The sequence below is a fragment of the Ochotona curzoniae genome, unplaced genomic scaffold, assembly GCF_017591425.1.
Source record: "Ochotona curzoniae isolate NIBS_2020 unplaced genomic scaffold, NIBS_Ocur_1.0 contig_1302, whole genome shotgun sequence".
Taxonomy (NCBI): Eukaryota; Metazoa; Chordata; class Mammalia; order Lagomorpha; family Ochotonidae; genus Ochotona; species Ochotona curzoniae.
The window spans coordinates 1,604,121-1,621,174 of record NW_024465035.1 but is presented as its reverse complement, the minus strand read 5'-3'; the positions used below and the strand labels follow the sequence as shown (position 1 = coordinate 1,621,174).

The window sequence follows — 17,054 nt, the reverse complement described above, 5'->3', positions numbered from 1 at the left end:
TCCTTTGGTCACATACCCAGCAGCTGACCAAGTGCTGCTTGCTGTAAAGGCCACTGAAACGGCTTCTGCCACACGCACAGAGCCCTTCCCTGCGGATTACGGTCAGTCTGTCCAATACAGACTTAGAACAGAACCTCCAGCGGGCTTCTGAGTGTGCCTCTCAAAGGACCCAAGTTAGCAAGGAGCAGTCAACACCCTCTTGTATGAGCTCAGTGTGGCTGGGAGGCTGACACGGCTGCAGGAGGAACCAAAACCCACTTCTAGGGTGGGGTTTGGGGTTGCGACAATGTCAAGGTTCAAGGCCTCGCTCTGCTCCTGACTAAAGTGGGACACCTGGGCTGAGTTCCAGGCTCCTGGCTTTAGTCCTTCCTTGGGGAAACAGCAAATATCTGAGGAACAAACCAGTACCATCACGGGGAGTGTACCAGTACCCCATGGGGAGTGTACTAGTACTACCATGGGGAGTGTACCAGTACCCCATGGGGAGTGTACCAGTACCCCATGGGGAGTGTACCAGTACCACCATGGGGAGGGTACCAGTACTACGATCGGGAATGTACTAGTACTACCATGGGGAGTGTAGTCTTTCAAATAAATAAGTGAATAAAAACTAACTAAAAGATAAGTGAAAATCATTTGCTTTTACTCCAGTAACTTCTCCCCAACACCACAAACACTGGGATAGTAAAGTTAAAGCTTCCCTACATCCACACGTGAGACAAGTTTGTTAAATCAGTGAATGAAAAATGTCCTGTCCCCGGGGATCAAGTACAGAAATATTATAAAGGCCGCTGTGGCTGCCTATCATACTAATCTTGTGCCTGCTAGTGCCAGCATCTCATATGGGTGCCTGGTTATGTCCTGGCTGCTCCACTTCCAATCATCACCCTGCTCGTGGCTTAGGAAAGCAGCAGAGGATGGCTCAAGTCCTTGGAGCCTAGACCCTGCACTCCCGTGGAAGTTAGACCCCTTGGATCCAGAGAGCTCCCGGCTCCTGGTTTGGGGTTGGCTCAGCTCCAGCACTGTGGCCATTTGGGAAGTGAAGCAGTGGATAGATTCATTCCCCCTCTGTAAAATCTTTCTCTGTAATATCTGTCTTCCAAATAAAAACATACAAGTAAATCTTTAAAATGGAAATATAAAGCAAAAACACTTTTCTATTTCGAGCCCAATGAAATAATACAATATATTTTTTGAATATGCATTTAGCACTGGACAGTATTCATGAGAAACAGGCAAATAAGCCAGTTAAAAATCACTAAGACCTTATTTTCCACCATTATGAGGACTTGTATAAAATCAACCAGTAATTTAAATAAATCGTTAGAAGACAATAACTATTCCAGAGCAATTAAAGTCTAAATAATAGAAAATAGTTCCTTCCCAATGCAACATTTATATGATCTAACTAATACAAAAATAGTTTCATTTTGGCAAACACTGTAATTGTATGATTCCAGAAATATTAAACTATACATAAACACAAAAGAAATCCTTCTGCACTTAATTTGAGAAATAACAAAATCCAGTGACTCTAAAAACACATGATTAAAAGAAATATGCACTTCTTTACTAACTTTCAGTCATGATAAATTTATTAAAACCAGAAAGCTAGAAAGACCAATGGAATTGAAATAAAGTGAATAAATTAAGTTATTTTAATAGGACAAATCTGCTACGATTTAAAAAAAAAATTCAAGGAGTTTAAATGCAGGAGTTTCTGACAAGTAAATTCAGGAGAGAAAATGTGCTGATTTTTTAAAAACAAAATATTCTTCCTTTCTCTTTCTTGCCTCTAGGCATGCATTCATTAAATTAGCACCGCTCAGCTGACTGGGTGCTGATCTGTACAACAGGCAGTTTCCAGACACCAGCCACTGCTTCAGAAGTCATGCCCAGGTGCCCGAGCGGACAGTGTGCGGCCTTCCCGGAGGCTGCTGGCACCAGTGCTTCAGAAGTCATGCCCAGGTGCCCGAGCGGACAGCGTGTGGCCTTCCCGGAGGCTGCTGGCACCAGTCTCCTGCAGCAGGTGCTCTTGCTGACGACAACTGTCCTAAGACGCACGCAAAGTGACAGGAAGGACAAGCCTACCCGGAGTCAGGATTTTTTCAATCTGTATTATATTTAGACTATACATGAACTTAAAATCTCAATATTTCTCCTGAAGAAAATTCACCCAACCTATGGAAATGCACCAGTGACGACAGAACACTTCAAAATGAATCAGCCACACAACATGAACCCCCAGAAGAGTCACAGAAACACTTCCGGTTACCTGAGCAACGTCTTCAAGTTTATTCCACTTAATGGACAGCAGTAGTTTTGGCAGAGACTGTGGGAAGTTCTCCCTGCAGTCTTGTCGCAGAGTCCAAATGAGGTCCATTTCATTCTCACAGAGCTGGGACAAAGGGTCCCTGTCCAGAATCTCTTTCAGTACTGCAAGGAACTTTTTCCCACCTCGACTCTAGGAAAGCAAAATACTTTTTATAGAAGCATACAAACATCATTGGTGAACAGCAAATTCCTGTCACACAATGAACTTACATTTAAATATATACAATTTAACGCTTTGACACTAACAGAAGCAGATTCTTTATAAAAAGGTTTTACTCTTTAAAATCTGGGAGAAATGAGTTGTTCTCACAATTATTCTAATACTGAAAAATACTGTTTCTAAAAGAAATCACATATAATCACTAGGTGGCAGTGCTGACTTTTGAAACAAAAACTAAGTCCTCTCAGAACAGAATCTAACTTTAATTTCTATACACAAAAAGATAACCCACACATACAATGAGATTAAAAATAAAGGATACATTCTTGTCTTTGCCATTAATTGAAGGCATAAAAATGTTCTTCAATTAAAAACTTCAAGTTAGCTAAAACTAGACAGGGAAAAAATAGCTCTTTAATTTTCATTACCAATAAGAATATACTCCACGCTATCTTTTTGGATGCAAGCTCTCTGAATTTCATTAACAATAAAACAAGAGGCTCATGTCCCCAAACTTCCATGAAAATGATTCTACTTTAGTCAAAAGATGTTTTCATTTAAAAATGTTAAAAGTTTCTAAGAAGATTCTATAAGATCTTCCACTGTAGTATAGTTTAGTTGACATTTTATCTGTAGTTCTACATAAATATGAAAATAAAAGTGTCATGTTACTACTTTCCTAAATAAGTCCAATTCAAATCAGCACATATACAAAAAAGACTGAAAATACCAAGTACAAAATGTATTAAGTGAAGAAAGTAATTTTATAAATTCCAGACACAACACACCCAAAGCAACATAACCACTAGCTCTGAAAGCTTTCAGGACTAAGCACTGCACTGTAACACAAAGACTGATAGGGTTACACTAAACTTCCTTGTTTTTCTTCCTTTCGGTGTGTAATAATTCACCAATACCAAATGTACCTTATAGTAAAACGATTTTTGCTTATTTTTCAAACATCTTTAAGGCTTATTTTTGAAATATTTTTACAAGCAGCCGCATCAGCCAGAGCTGAATAGATCCAAAGCCAGCAGCCAGGGTCTTCTTTGGGGTCTCCCAAGTGGGAACAGTGTCCCAAGGCTTTGGGCCGTCCTCCACTGCTTTCCCAGGCCACAAGCAGCGAGCTGGATGGGAAGTGGGACCACCGGGATTAGAACTGGCACCCATATGGGATCCCGGTGCATTCAAGGCGAGGACTTTAGCCGCTAGGCCACGGTGCCAGGCCCCATAAAATAAATAAATCTTTAAAAGGAAAAAAGATGGCAGGAGATTGAAGTATCTTTATATTTTTAGCATATGTTTCTTCAGTCTTTAAGAGTAGACTATGGGCAAAGGGGAATCCAGACTCTAGAAATTGTACCATAAAATTCAAAATTTAAAATAAAAAATTAAAAAAACAAAATAAATTTAAAAAGGATAAATATAAGTAATAGGTGTGGTCACCCATTATCTAGGAAGTAAAAAGAAAATGGCCCAACGTTTGGTAGCTTGGCTGGAAACAACAAACTGAAGAGCAAGTGTTAACTGACCCATAAGTAATTCTGATCCTCAACCTTCAACTTTGCTGACGTAACCATATATATTTTTATATTTAAAACCCTTCTGTGGGCCCGGCGCGGTGGCGCAAGTGGTTAAGGTCCTCGCCTTGCACGCCCGGGATCCCATATGGGCGCCGGTTCTAATCCCAGCAGCCCCACTTCCCATCCAGCTCCCTGCCTGTGGCCTGGGAAAGCAGTCGAGGACGGCCCAAAGCTTTGGGACCCTGCACCCGTGTGGGAGACCTGGAAGAGGCTCCTGGCTTCGGATCGGCATAGCATCAGCCATCGGCCGTTGCGCTCAATTGAGGAGTGAATCATCGGACAGAAGATCTTCCTCTCTCTCTCTCCTCTCTCTGTATATCCGCCTTTCCAATAAATAATAATAAAAATAAATCTTTAAAAAAAAAAAACCCTTCTGTGGTTTAGCCAATAGAATGAAATCAAAGCTGGTATCAGGGCAGTAAAAAGCTGGTCTTCTCATACTTTTCCTGCAGGCTGCCCTAAACCTGGCCCATTTACTTTTACTGCTTTCCGACTATGTTGTGCACACTGCAGTGAGGCTCACTTTAATACGTTGTGAATTCTGGTTTTTGCTCTCAAGATGATAAACTCATCTCAAGATTGACGTCAGATCTTACATTTGAACAAAGAGATAATTAATACATCAAAATGAACAGAAGCCATTGCTGTGGTGCAGCCATTCCCGCTGCAGCCCACAGCGCCAGCATCCCATAGCAGCACACTAGTCTGGGTCCTGCCTAACAGCTCTTGCCCAGCTCCCTGCTAACGCTCCTGGGAAGGCAGCTGAAGAAGGCCCAAGCACCTGGCTGCCTGTCCCTCAAGTGGGAGACCTATCTGAGCTCCTCGCTCTTAGCTTTGAGGAGTAGCCAGTAGATGGAAAATCTCACTGTTTCTCCTTCTCTTGTATAACCTTGCCTTTCAAATAAACTAACTTGTAAAAAATGAAAAAAAAAAATTCTACAACTGACATGCTTTTGCATTAAGATTCTGAATTGGGAGGCTCTGGTTTAGCCCAGACATCTGCTAACCAGGCTAGTGGCCCAGATCTGGGGACTGGGCTCTGACCCCAGCAGAGTCTACTGTTGTAAGAAAACACACGGGCAGGACAGCCCAAGTCCTGAATCCCTTCTCCCAGGAGGCAGAGCTGACAGCAGGAGTGCAGAGGAGTCTGCACACACATGCTTACATCTCTACTCCTGATTACAGAATAAAGCAGTGCAGGTATCTATTGGTGGATAAGTAGAGAACCAAAATAATGGAATATTACTATGTTTTAAAAAGGAATACCCAACATGCATCACAACAATGATAAACCTGAAGAGATTACATCCAATGAAATGTCTAGTGGTCAAGTTCACAGACACAAGCAGCGGACTGCCAGCTGCCAGGTGTGGCCGAGAGGCAGAGGCAGCAGCTGCCAGGGGATACAGCACTTCCACTTGCAAGAGGCAAAGCTCAGGAGATGAGTGCCCCACATGTGCATGTACTTAATTTAATGTGAATATGTTAGTGAGCTGAGTGTTTGAACATGGTTAACATGGTAATTATTTATGTTACATGTATTTGCCACAATTAAAAATGCCAACAGCAGGTAAAATATCTTGACAACGTAAAGGCCATGTTACCTGAATTGCATGTGTTCCTGTAGTACACACATGCACACACAGAGCACACAGCAAGGAACGTGTTCCCAAGCTGTTACGGCTCTGGGTCTGCTCCTGACATCTCCGTCAACAGTGCAATGAGAACAGAGTCCACACAGCGCTAACACTCAGGCTTCCAAAAACCAGTCAGTGACACAGGCAGGAAATCAGAGGCTCTGGCGGAAACTCTGGAAGCAGCCAGGAGTTGGTACTGGACCTTTCAGCTACAGGCAATGGTGAGACTGCTGTGCACACGGCCCTGGGAGAGTGCCAGCTCAGAGCCACGTGAGCAGGAGGAAGCCAGGCGACTCACAAGACAGACGCGGAGGGAACTGCAGGGGAAGCAACTGCTTCGGCCGGGCTGCCCCTTCCTGTTCCGCTCAACCATCCCAGCCTGGAGTGAGACCCAGGAGCGCTGAGTCCCAGGAAGTCACCCACAATACATGAAGTCTTCACAGACAGGATCCTTAATGCCTATAGTTTCACAAAATGCATTATGCTGGTCAGCCAGGAATTGTCAAGTACGAAAGACTCCTAAGAGGCTCCTGAGACATCTGAGGAAAACACTACGAATGCGGTCACCGCGCTAAGAACCAGAATAGCTCCTCTCTTCCCGCCAAAAGCACAGAGCGCTGACTTATTTCCTTACAGAACAACACTGGAAAACACACAACCCTTCCAAGGAAAAAAGAAAAAGCAGCAGGCACTCGACAGAGCAGTTAGTCTCCCCTTGCGGTGCCTCCAGCCCATGACGGGGCGCCTAGGTTTCAGTCTGCGCTGTACTACCATCCCAGCCTTTCTCCTGCTAGCTGCACTTGGGTCAGGTCCTTGAGTTACTGCTGCCCAGGTAAGAGAGTCACACTGAGTTCCTGACACCTGTCCAGCCTGGCCTCGTGGGCATTTGGATGGATCGGGGACGGGAGGCGAGAGATCATCGTCTCTCCCCAGAAATTGCTGCTCAGCTCAGCTCCGGCTGCTGCGGCCACTTGGCAAGGGAACCAGTGGACGGAAGATCTTTCTCTCTCTATCTCCTTCTCTCTGTAAATCCACCTTTCAATAAAAATAAATCAATCTTTTTTTTTAAGATTTATTTTATTTTTATTGGAAAGGCGGATATACAGAGAGGAGAGAGAGAGAGGAAGATCTTCCGTCCGATGATTCACTCCCCAGGCAGCCGCAACTGCTGGAGCTGAGCCAATCCGAAGCCAGGAGCCTCTTCCAGGTCTCCCACGTGGGTGCAGGGTCCCAAAGTTTTGGGCCGTCCTGCTTTCCCGGGCCACAGGCAGAGAGTTGGAAGGGAAGCAGGGCTGCCGGGATTAGAACTGGCGCCCATATGGGATCCTGGGCGTGCAAGGCGAGGACCTTAACAACTGCGCCATTGCACCGGGCCCAAAAATAAATCAATCTTAAGGAAAAAAAAAAGACTCATGTCTGGGGCAGGCATTTGCAACTCGTGAGCCACTGCCTGGACAGCGGCAGCACTGGAGTTGACAGCATTGGAGTGAGGTCTCGCTTCTGCCTGATTCCAACTTCCAGCTAACCCACGCTCTGGGAGCCCAAGAGGGGACGGCTCAAGTACTTGGGCTCCTGTCACCCACACTGGAGACTCGAACTGAGTTCCTGGTTCCCGGATCTAGTCCCAGCAGTCACAAGCATTTGGGGAGTGAACCACTGGACAGATCTGCCTCTTTCAAACCAAAGGAAAATGCATATTTAAAAAAAAAAAGAGGAAGCAGGCAGGATAGTCACTGTGGGACACCTTTTGGATGAAGAAAAGCTAGAACAAACAGGCGATCTATCACCATGACAGGTATATGCAATAATTAATAGCAGCAATTTATGCTATAGAGTGGTAATAAGTGTCTTTTTATGTTTGTAGATTCAGTTTTACTTGAAAGGTTCACAAGCATGCACATACAAAAGGAGAAATCATACACCCACTGACTTATTCACCAAATGCCCACAAGCAGCCAGCTGGGTCGGGGTGATGCCAGCAGCTGGTACCTCAATCCAGGCCTCCTGCAGGCCCTGCCTCCTGCAGCCAGTACGTGCTGCCTCCCAGCGGCGCACTAAGGAGCTGGAATTCTAGCATTCTAATACATCGTGCACACAACCTAAGCAAGCTTAACCACTGCGCCAAACACTGACCCCAAAAGCATTTCCTAAAGAGTTACTGACTTCTCTATTTGACAAGCAGAGCTATAGAGAAGGAGAGATAAATCATCCATCTGCTAGTTCTCCTCCCAGATAGCCAGAATGGCCAGTGTCGGGACAGGCGGAGATCAGGAGTCCCCCTAGGCCGCCCACAAGGGGGGGGAGCACTAGGACTTGGGCCACTGGCCACTGCCGCTCCCACCCTATTAGCAGGGCTCTGCTGGAAGTGGGAAAATTGATAGATGAGCCGGAGTCCATATGGGATGGCGGCTTCACCCACAGTCAACACGGGTCCACTCAAAAGCAGTTTTTAAAAGTGGAGCAGACCTATTCATACTAACATGATAAAATCTACAAACAGCACTAAATAAAAATAGAAGTGATTTATAGAATGATCTCATTTTACAAAAATAAATAAGGGAAATAGCGAAGGAGCGCATAAACAGATTTTTTCTCTGGTTTATGGAGAAGTACAGCAGAGCCAACACCGTTACGGCAGTCTCAGTGCTCAGGGAATTCTGTGGCGTAGATCAGCTGCACAGCTACAGCAAAAGCACCGGACCGAGCCTCAGCAGGTCCTTGTCCTACGAAGGGGCAGGCTGGGGGCGGCAGCTCCCTCTGCCTGGGACACCTGCACACCACAGGGCCTGGGTCACACAGCTTCTCGGCTTCTGATCCAGCCTCCTGCTGGAGAGTGCCCTGCAGGGCAGCAGCGGCTCCAGGGCAGGAGTCCTTCCCCACCACAGGAGACCCAGGCGGAGTGCCTGCCTCTTGCCTTCAGCCTGCTCCAGGAGCAGCTACTGCAGGACATCAGGGACGTGCCCGTGGATGAACGAGTCCCTCCGCCTTCCAGAGAAATGACTGAGTGCTGTAGAGTCTCCCGTTGTGTTTTCCAGGTTCCTGCTGCTGGTTCTGCTGAAGCCAAGCAGCGGGAGCAGAAATACTAAGCTATGACACACAAAGTACACGTCACGAGTGGTGGAGTTCCAGGAGGGCAGAAGCTGGGAGCCCCGGATATGAGGCCTGTCCTTCCTAAGTCGTTTATGAGACACACAGCCTCCAGCAACGCGACACTGGCCGAGCCGTATCTGCTCATCTATGCAGCTCTCGTCTCCTCGGCAAGGCCAGCTGCGGCCCCCGTTCCTCCGTCGGGAAGCAGGCTCCCACTGAACAAGTACCAAGCTCCAACAGCTGACATTTCAAAAAACACTAGTATGTGAACACTGAGCCACGCTCACGAGTCAGACTCAAGTGTGCTGCTGCGAATGAGACCAGGTGCACAACTGCACAGAGAGCCCTGCTGGAGCTCCTGATACTTACGGACACATTGGCACTATCACCGCTTGCAATCTCAGCTGCCTTCTCAATAATCTGTGGAAAAATTAAAAATAACAATTTTGTTTTTCATATTTATAAAATTTTTAGCATAAATGACTATACTTAGACCATAAGGGACTCCATATGGCCTGGCACTTTCACGCTTTATAATGGAAACATACATTTTAATACCAAGTAGTATTTTTCAAATGATTCAAACTCTTACAGGAGAAATATGTTATTACTATCTGTAAGGAATGTAACTCCTAAGGAACAACAGGGTTATTTGTAGATAAAATAAGTAATGGCTTACTCATACATGTCAAGCTTAAAATTAGGGGGTCCAGCGCAGTAGCCTAGCAGCTAAAGTCCTCCCCTTGCGTGTACTGGGATCCCATATAGAGATGCTGGTTCGTATCCCAGCTGCTCCACTTCCATCCAGCTCCCTGCCTGTGGCCTGGGAGAGCAGCTGAGGACGGCCGAAAGTCTTAGGACCCCGCTCCCACGTGGGAGACCCAGAGGAACAAGGTCCTAGCTCCTGGCTTCGGATTGGTTCATTTCCAGTCGATGCAGCCCCTTGGGGAGTGAACCAGTGGATGGAAGATCTTTTTCTCTGTCTTTCCTTTTCTCTGTGAGATCCAAGTTTCCAATAAAAATAGATAAATCTTTTTTAAAAAGTAGGTAAATGCATTCTAGGTAAGAAAATGCACATGTACAAATATATAAAAGTTACTACATGTACAATAATAATCTCTCGTCACATTTTCTTTCACTTAACAGATAGTTAAAAGCAGAAATAAAAGCTAAATACTTGGCAATATTTTGAAATTGTTTAAGTTTAATGGGGCCCCATTCTAGAAATGACAGAAACGCACTGTCCAGTGAAAACATCAACGCATACAGAATTAGAAAATCCATATCCTATGGCTGAGTGATACGGCCGTAAGTAAGAGATTCTCCCATACAAATGTGGCAGTTCCTACTCTATTCTGCAGGGCTGTAGTGATAATCGAATGAGATGATTATATCAGAAGGAAGCAATAACCATTAAAATTGATATGAAAAGCAAAATGTATAGTGATTATAGCACAAGCAGTACATTAAAGAAAACGAATAGGACTTGGGGAAACTTCGTATTTGTACAACTGGCTTTTTAAATAACCATATAAACTTTATAAGGAAAACCAACCAGTACATTCATACTTATTTAAAGATAATATCTCTTTCCCACATTGATCTTCTTCACCAGAGACTCTCCAGGGACCATAAGGACAGAAGGAAAGTTTGACAACCAGCTGCGAGTGACTATGGCAATGGTAAAACTGGGGATTTTTTTTTTTTAAAGATTTATTTTTATTATTTTTTCATTGGAAAGGCGGATATACAGAGAGGAGAGACAGAGAGGAAGATCTTCCGTCCGATGATTCACTCCCCAAGTGAGCGCAACGGCCGATGCTATGCTGATCCGAAGCCAGGAGCCTCTTCCGGGTCTCCCACGCAGGTGCAGGGTCCCAAAGCTTTGGGCTGTCCTCAACTGCTTTCCCAGGCCACAGGCAGGGAGCTGGAAGGGAAGCGGGGCTGCTGGGATTAGAACCAGCGCCCATATGGGATCCCGGGCGTGCAAGGCAAGGACCTTTAACCACTTGCGCCACCGCGCCGGGCCCAGGCGGATTTTTTTTTTTTTAAAGATTTATTTATTTTATTACAAAGTCAGATATACAGAGAGGAGGAGAGACAGAGAGGAAGATCTTCCGTCCGATGAATCACTCCCCAGGTGACCACAGTGGTGGAGCTGAGCTGATTCGAAGCCAGGAGTTTCTTCTGGGTCTCTCACACGGGTGCAGCGTCCCAAGGCTGTGGGCCATCCTCCACTGCTTTCCCAGGCCACAAGGAGGGAGCTGGATGGGAAGTGGAGCTGCTGGGATTAGAACTGGCACCCATATGGGATCCTGGCGCGTTCAAGGCAAGGACTTTAGCCGCTACGCCACGCCACTGGGCCCCAAAACTGGGGATTTTGAAGAAACTCTCAAAATATCTGATCATAAATAACTAGGATGCTAAGTTTGTCAGAATGTTTCAAAAGGCCTTTCAGCTGACCCCAAAGAAGCTAACGTTGATAATGTCTTCTGGGTAGATGACTGGCAGCACTGCCAGGAACTGTGCTTTAAGGTCAATCCCTACTTACAAGAGCAGATGAGGCAGACACATATTTGTAACAAGTAAGGCCAACATCATCCTGTTGCATCACTATATACTAGGTGTAGGTTCTTGCTATACTGTATATTGTAACAAGAAAAAACTTTAATCTGGTTTCAAATTACTGGTCACAAAAACATTTTCCAGGAACTTAAAATGAAAGCCTACTTCTTGGGTAGTTAAAATAATTTCCATAGAGGTTTGACAGCAAACACCAAAATGCAGTTATATTTACAGGTAAATTATTTAGTATAATATCAATCTCTAAAGGTTTAAATAATCATTTTCTGAGAATTTGTTCAAAGGTTTTCTCATAAAAATCAGTGAAAACCACAGCATGTAAGTTAGCACCGCCAGTTTTCAGCAAGTACAGATAAACACCTGTGTCTAGGACACACAAGCTGAGCACTAAAAAGGATGCATTTAGGAAAGTCCTTACCAGACAAGCTCCAAAACGACTCCCCGAGCAAGCTCTACCTCAAGCAGCAACACTCACCCTGTGGCTGGATCTCACTGAACAGTTTGTAATCACAAACACCTACAAAGCGCTGAAGCGGAAAGACTTCCCACTGTCAGGGAGACCTGCACCGCAGAGACGCCGTTTCCCACTTGATCGCAGCCAGCCCCTGCGAGCTCTGCTCAGGATCTTTCTGGAACAAGCTCTCAACGAGGGCCCGTCGCGAAGCAGAAAGACAACAGGGCCTAAACTACAAACACACGGAACCGGAAACTAACATGTCAAGTATTTCATAGAATTGCTCCTTAAATAATTTACTTACCTTATCAAAAGGAGGGTAATAGTAAGGCTGTTTTTTATTCTCAGGAAATTTAATATGCAAAGCTGTTGCATTTTCAGTGTATGGATTTGTCTGAACAGTTCCCATTGGATTCAACATTTCTTCAAGTTCATCTAAAACACGCAAATAATTTTGATTATTGAAAAAAATGTTTTTGGACAAACAATTTATAATAGCTTTACTCCCATAGGAATTAACTAGAAAGTATATATTGTGGTAAATCTTTGTATCAATAAGTCTCTAATTCTCTGTTAATGCTTGGGGAAAATTTTCAGTGTGTTTGCTCACATATTTAAAATGACAAAGCTAAGAAAAATTAATGCTACATTACCTCTTTCTTCATATTGGTAAGTATTTTTAATCTTGAAGAAAAATAAACTGAACTTCCTCCTCTCCATCAGGTAGGCCACAATCCTCGCGGCCCAACCACTGCTCGCAGACCTGTAACGTGGCTTCCTCAGTCCTCACCCCAGCAGACCGGCATCTACACCTTACCAATGTCATTCTCCCTGGGCAAACTGAGGTTTTCAAAGCTCCCTGACTTGGACACAAGTGCGTTCTGTAATATCCCACCCAGCCGGTACTGCACTTAGCTAACCGACCGCCTCCTTCTCCAAGGCATGTCTTGCCTTCCCTAAACGTGCTCCACTCACAGACTTGCCCTTCGACACAGCAGCAAAACCACATGGCTTAGATACTCTTAACTTTCTAATTTCGCAGATAAGTAAACTTAAGATGGAAGAGGCAGTAAATCACTCTTATATGGTAATGTTTATATTAAAATTTCCAACTTTTGGGAAGCTAGTATGGGACAAAGGAAAGGGTATAGCGGTTTTTCGTTAAATCCTTGGTTTGAATGAATTATGAAAGACTAACGTACTTGGAGGGTGATTTTTTTTTTCATCACTAAAAATGAGAATTAAAACAATCTACCTATTTAATAAGGCTAGTTGAGTAACAATTCAGTGTGGACAATGCTCTACTAATTCAAAGTAACTAAAGACTAAGTGTTTACAGCACTGATCCCATTTTAACGATTGTCCCTCCGATAGTGAAGAAAACCATCAGGAGCAAAAGCCAGCAGCGCAGAAGGGAAGTTACTGTGACTACGGACGTTTCTGTAAATCTGTTCTGGAATACACAGACATAAAACAATGGCTTGTTTACTGAATCAAAGAAAACACTGAATTGCAATGAAACATTAACCAGTTCACGGGCCGAGAGTCAGTTGCTCTTTACCAGTACGGATTAGCTGGAAATCTTACCAGGAAATGAAGACCAGCTGTGCAATATTATGTCTCCAGATCTCAATTGTCCTTTAAAGTCAAAAACCATGGTATTTACCCAGGCCACAGGATAATGCTGTTGAGAAAGACAGCGTTCTGTCAAGAGGCTGAGAAACAAGCTGAAGGGAAGGCTGTGCATGTGTGGTGTCAGTTCTCAACGTTTCTAAAATTCTACATGATTCCAAAAAAAAAAAATCATCCAAAATGGAAACAAAATATACACAGAAAAATGTCATAACCCTTAATGGTTAAAGGAAAATCTTGGAAGTCTCACAAGCAAATAGTAAGTCCATAAAATATTTACTACAGATCCTTCGAAAATGAAGAGGAACTCTCAATAATCCAAAGATGAGTGTGATACAGTATCAATAAATACATGTATAAAACTGTCAGCCTCATACATTTTAACTTGAAATTAAGTGATGTGACTCTGCTGTAGAATATAACAATATGGGGCCTGGTGCAGTAGCCTAGTGGCTTAAGTCCTCACCTTGTACACACCAGGATCCCATATGGGTGCCGGTTCGTATCCCAGCTGCCCCACTTCCCACCCAGCTCCCTGCTTGTGGCCTGGGAAAAAGCAGAGAATGGCCCAAAGCCTTGGGACCCTGCACCCATGTGGGAGACCCAGAAGAAGCTCCTGGCTCCTGGCTTTGGATTGGCTCAGGTCTGGCAGCTGCAGCCACTTGGGGAAGATCTTCTCTGGGTTTCCTCCTCTCTGTATATCTGACTTTTCAATAAAAAATAAATAAATCTTAAATATGTACATATATAATAGAATGGCTGTATTGTATTTCTCTAGAAGAAGGCACTGAGCTTGCAGGAATTTTCAAAAATACATGTATTTACTCAAAACGTAGTGATGGGACTACAGGCAGGACAGCGACCTTCTTTCACTGGTCACTCCCTCAATGCCTGCAACAGCCAGGCCTGGGAGGGCCACAGCCAGGAGCCCAGGACTCGAGCTGGGTCTCCAGGCCAGGGGCGGAAGCCAAGCTGAGTGCCACGCACAGGATCAGGAAGCTGGTGAGAACAGGAGCCGCAGCGAGCAGACTCAGGTGCCCCCGCGGGATGGAGGCTCTCTATGGGCTTATCATCTGAGGGCAATGCTAAGCCCTCAGATGGCAGGCCTTCTAGGAAAACATTTAAACAGACTTAGGAAGTTGGTCACAATTCATCTAAAAACCTTATAAATATTCATACACTGTGAAGAAAAGTCTGCACATAAGAGAAGGAAAAACTGTAAGGAGAAGCAGGCCTTTAGCCAGCAGTTCAGACCCAGGGCCTCGGTCCAAGTCACTGTTGTGGCTCCTGACTCAAGCTCCCAAAGCCTGGAGGCCAGCGGGATGCTTCCAGGGATGGACCTCAGGCCAGCTCAAGCTCGGGTCAGCTCAGGCTCTGGCCAGCTCAGGCTCGGGCCAGCTCCCGGCTCCAGCCAGCTCAGGCTTGGGCCAGCTCAGGCTCAGGCCAGCTCAGGCTCGGGTCAGCTCCCGGCTCCAGCCAGCTCAGGCTCGGGCCAGCTCAGGCTCGGGTCAGCTCCCGGCTTCAGCCCGGCAGCTCAGCTCCTCAGAGCCAGAGGAAGAGACCACTCTCTATTAATTGTCTCCGTGCTTCAAGCAAGTAAAAACAACTAAGCAACAAGAAACGAACCCTTAATGTCCATGACACTCACAACCAGTATTTTTCAGTCTAGAATAAAAGGACCCAAAATTGCATAAACACAACAAACTTCTAAAAAATTTAAAAGTCATGCTCTTCATTCCAACAAGGAAAACTTTTATGAGGTAAGAAGAATTTTTTTAAAAAGACACTTGACTAAAATTGTGAAATAAAAGATTAGAATATGACAGCAGGTCATCAATGTTATACCTATGATTTTCAAAATCCAAGCTTTGAAAACTGAAGGATCGTTCATAACTCATGTAATAACAAATCAGCCAGAGGTGACATGAAGCGACTCAAAGTATTTATGTGCTAGATTTGGGAGAATCTTCATAAATGTCATCTCAAATACTGATTTTAATTACGCAATTATATGTTAGAGCCCACAATGTGTGCTGAATGAAGTGAAATCTATGATACTTCTAAAAATCTACGATCCATCTAAAACCATATCTGGATTTTAAGAGGCTGTGGCATACTACTTTCAAAATGTTTATCTTCGAAAAGAAACACATTTGTAATAAAATAATTACAGTATGAAATGTGCTAAAATTTGCCAAAGAAAATAAATAAAATAAACATGGATATTTGCTCTCTTCCTGAAATTAGTTTTAGGATCTAAACTGACATAATGTCAGTAAACATTATTATCAGTTACTTCAAACAGTGTTAAAATTACCCCATAAACAACAACGTTTAGAATTACCACTTTCCCAGCTTTCCTGATAGTCTGGTACTTGGAGGGATTCATAGTTTTAGTTGATTTCTTTGTTTTCGCTTTATCTGAAACTGCATAAACAGCAAAACACAATCGGGCCATTCTTGGCAAATCACAAGTGTTAATGTCAAATTCCAACGGTTCATTCCAAATGTGATCGTTTTTCCCTGAAATCTCTGAGCTCACGATGGTTTTACACAGGAGCTCGGTACCGTGAAACAGACCAGCTCTGACATGAACCTGCAACAAGACAAAAATAAACAACAAATCGTGAATTCTACAAGAATGAAATGTCTTTGTTTTTAAAAAATATTTATTTTACTTGTTTAAAAGAGTTAGAGAGAGAAGGAGAGATACAGATAACCAGGTAACCCTGCTGGTTAATGCTCCAAATGCGCCAGACTGATGTGAGGAAGCGGGAACCCCGTCTGGGTCCTCCTGGAGCTGGCAGGAGACCAAGCACTTGGGCCATCCCACAATATTTAAGCACTTGGGCCATTCCACAATATTTCCCAGGTGCATCGGCAGGGATGTGGGCTTGGAAGAGGAGTAGCTGCGACGTGTCCCACGTTCATACAGAATGCTGCCTTCTAATCCCGGCAGCCCTGCTTCCCATCCAGCTCCCTGCCTGTGGCCCGGGAAAGCACTTGGAGACAGCCCAAAACCTTGGGAACCTGCACCCATGTGGGAGACCTGGAAGAAGCTCCTGGCTTCTGGCTTCAGACTGGCTCAGCTTTGGCCGATGTGACCACTTGAGGAGTGAATCAGCGGATGGAAGATATTCCTCTCTGTCTCTCCTCTATGCATATGTGACTTTCCAATAAAAACAATCTTTTTTTTTCTTATAATAAACAATCTTTAAAAAATATCCTGATAGAAAAATCAAAGAATTAACATGTAAAGTGATGTACAAATCAGTATTGTCCACATGCAGACAAAATTCCTTAAGCACCTTATTAATAAATGGAGCAAGAAACGAGACAATCCACACATTTTTACCATGTCTGACTTACAGAACATAAGTTTGGTCTCAACTCTGAGAGCCAGTCAAATTATCCCACTAAAGGGACCCTCTCAAACACAGAAAATAGGACAGGATAAAACAGAATGTCGTTACAGGAACAGAAACAAAGTCAAGACGCCCACGTGACAGTGCAGGTAACATGTCAACGCGACTAAGCTGCCGGGAGTCGGAGATCAGCTCAGAGGTACCTCTGGGTGTTTT

The 17,054-nt window shown here is 44.3% G+C and overlaps 1 protein-coding gene across 1 annotated transcript in view; it reads right to left on the bottom strand.

The window, feature by feature from the left end:
* Window positions 1-17,054, bottom strand: part of PIK3CB (phosphatidylinositol-4,5-bisphosphate 3-kinase catalytic subunit beta) — an 86,332-nt gene that overhangs the window by 30,745 nt on the left and 38,533 nt on the right. Inside the window, exons 8-12 of the mRNA XM_041004230.1 lie at window positions 15,818-16,069; window positions 13,429-13,525; window positions 12,146-12,276; window positions 9,174-9,224; window positions 2,276-2,464 (exon numbers count right to left, since the gene is read on the bottom strand). Of these exons, the coding sequence (XP_040860164.1) occupies window positions 2,276-2,464; window positions 9,174-9,224; window positions 12,146-12,276; window positions 13,429-13,525; window positions 15,818-16,069 (720 nt within the window). The remainder of the gene's footprint in view (window positions 1-2,275; window positions 2,465-9,173; window positions 9,225-12,145; window positions 12,277-13,428; window positions 13,526-15,817; window positions 16,070-17,054) is intronic.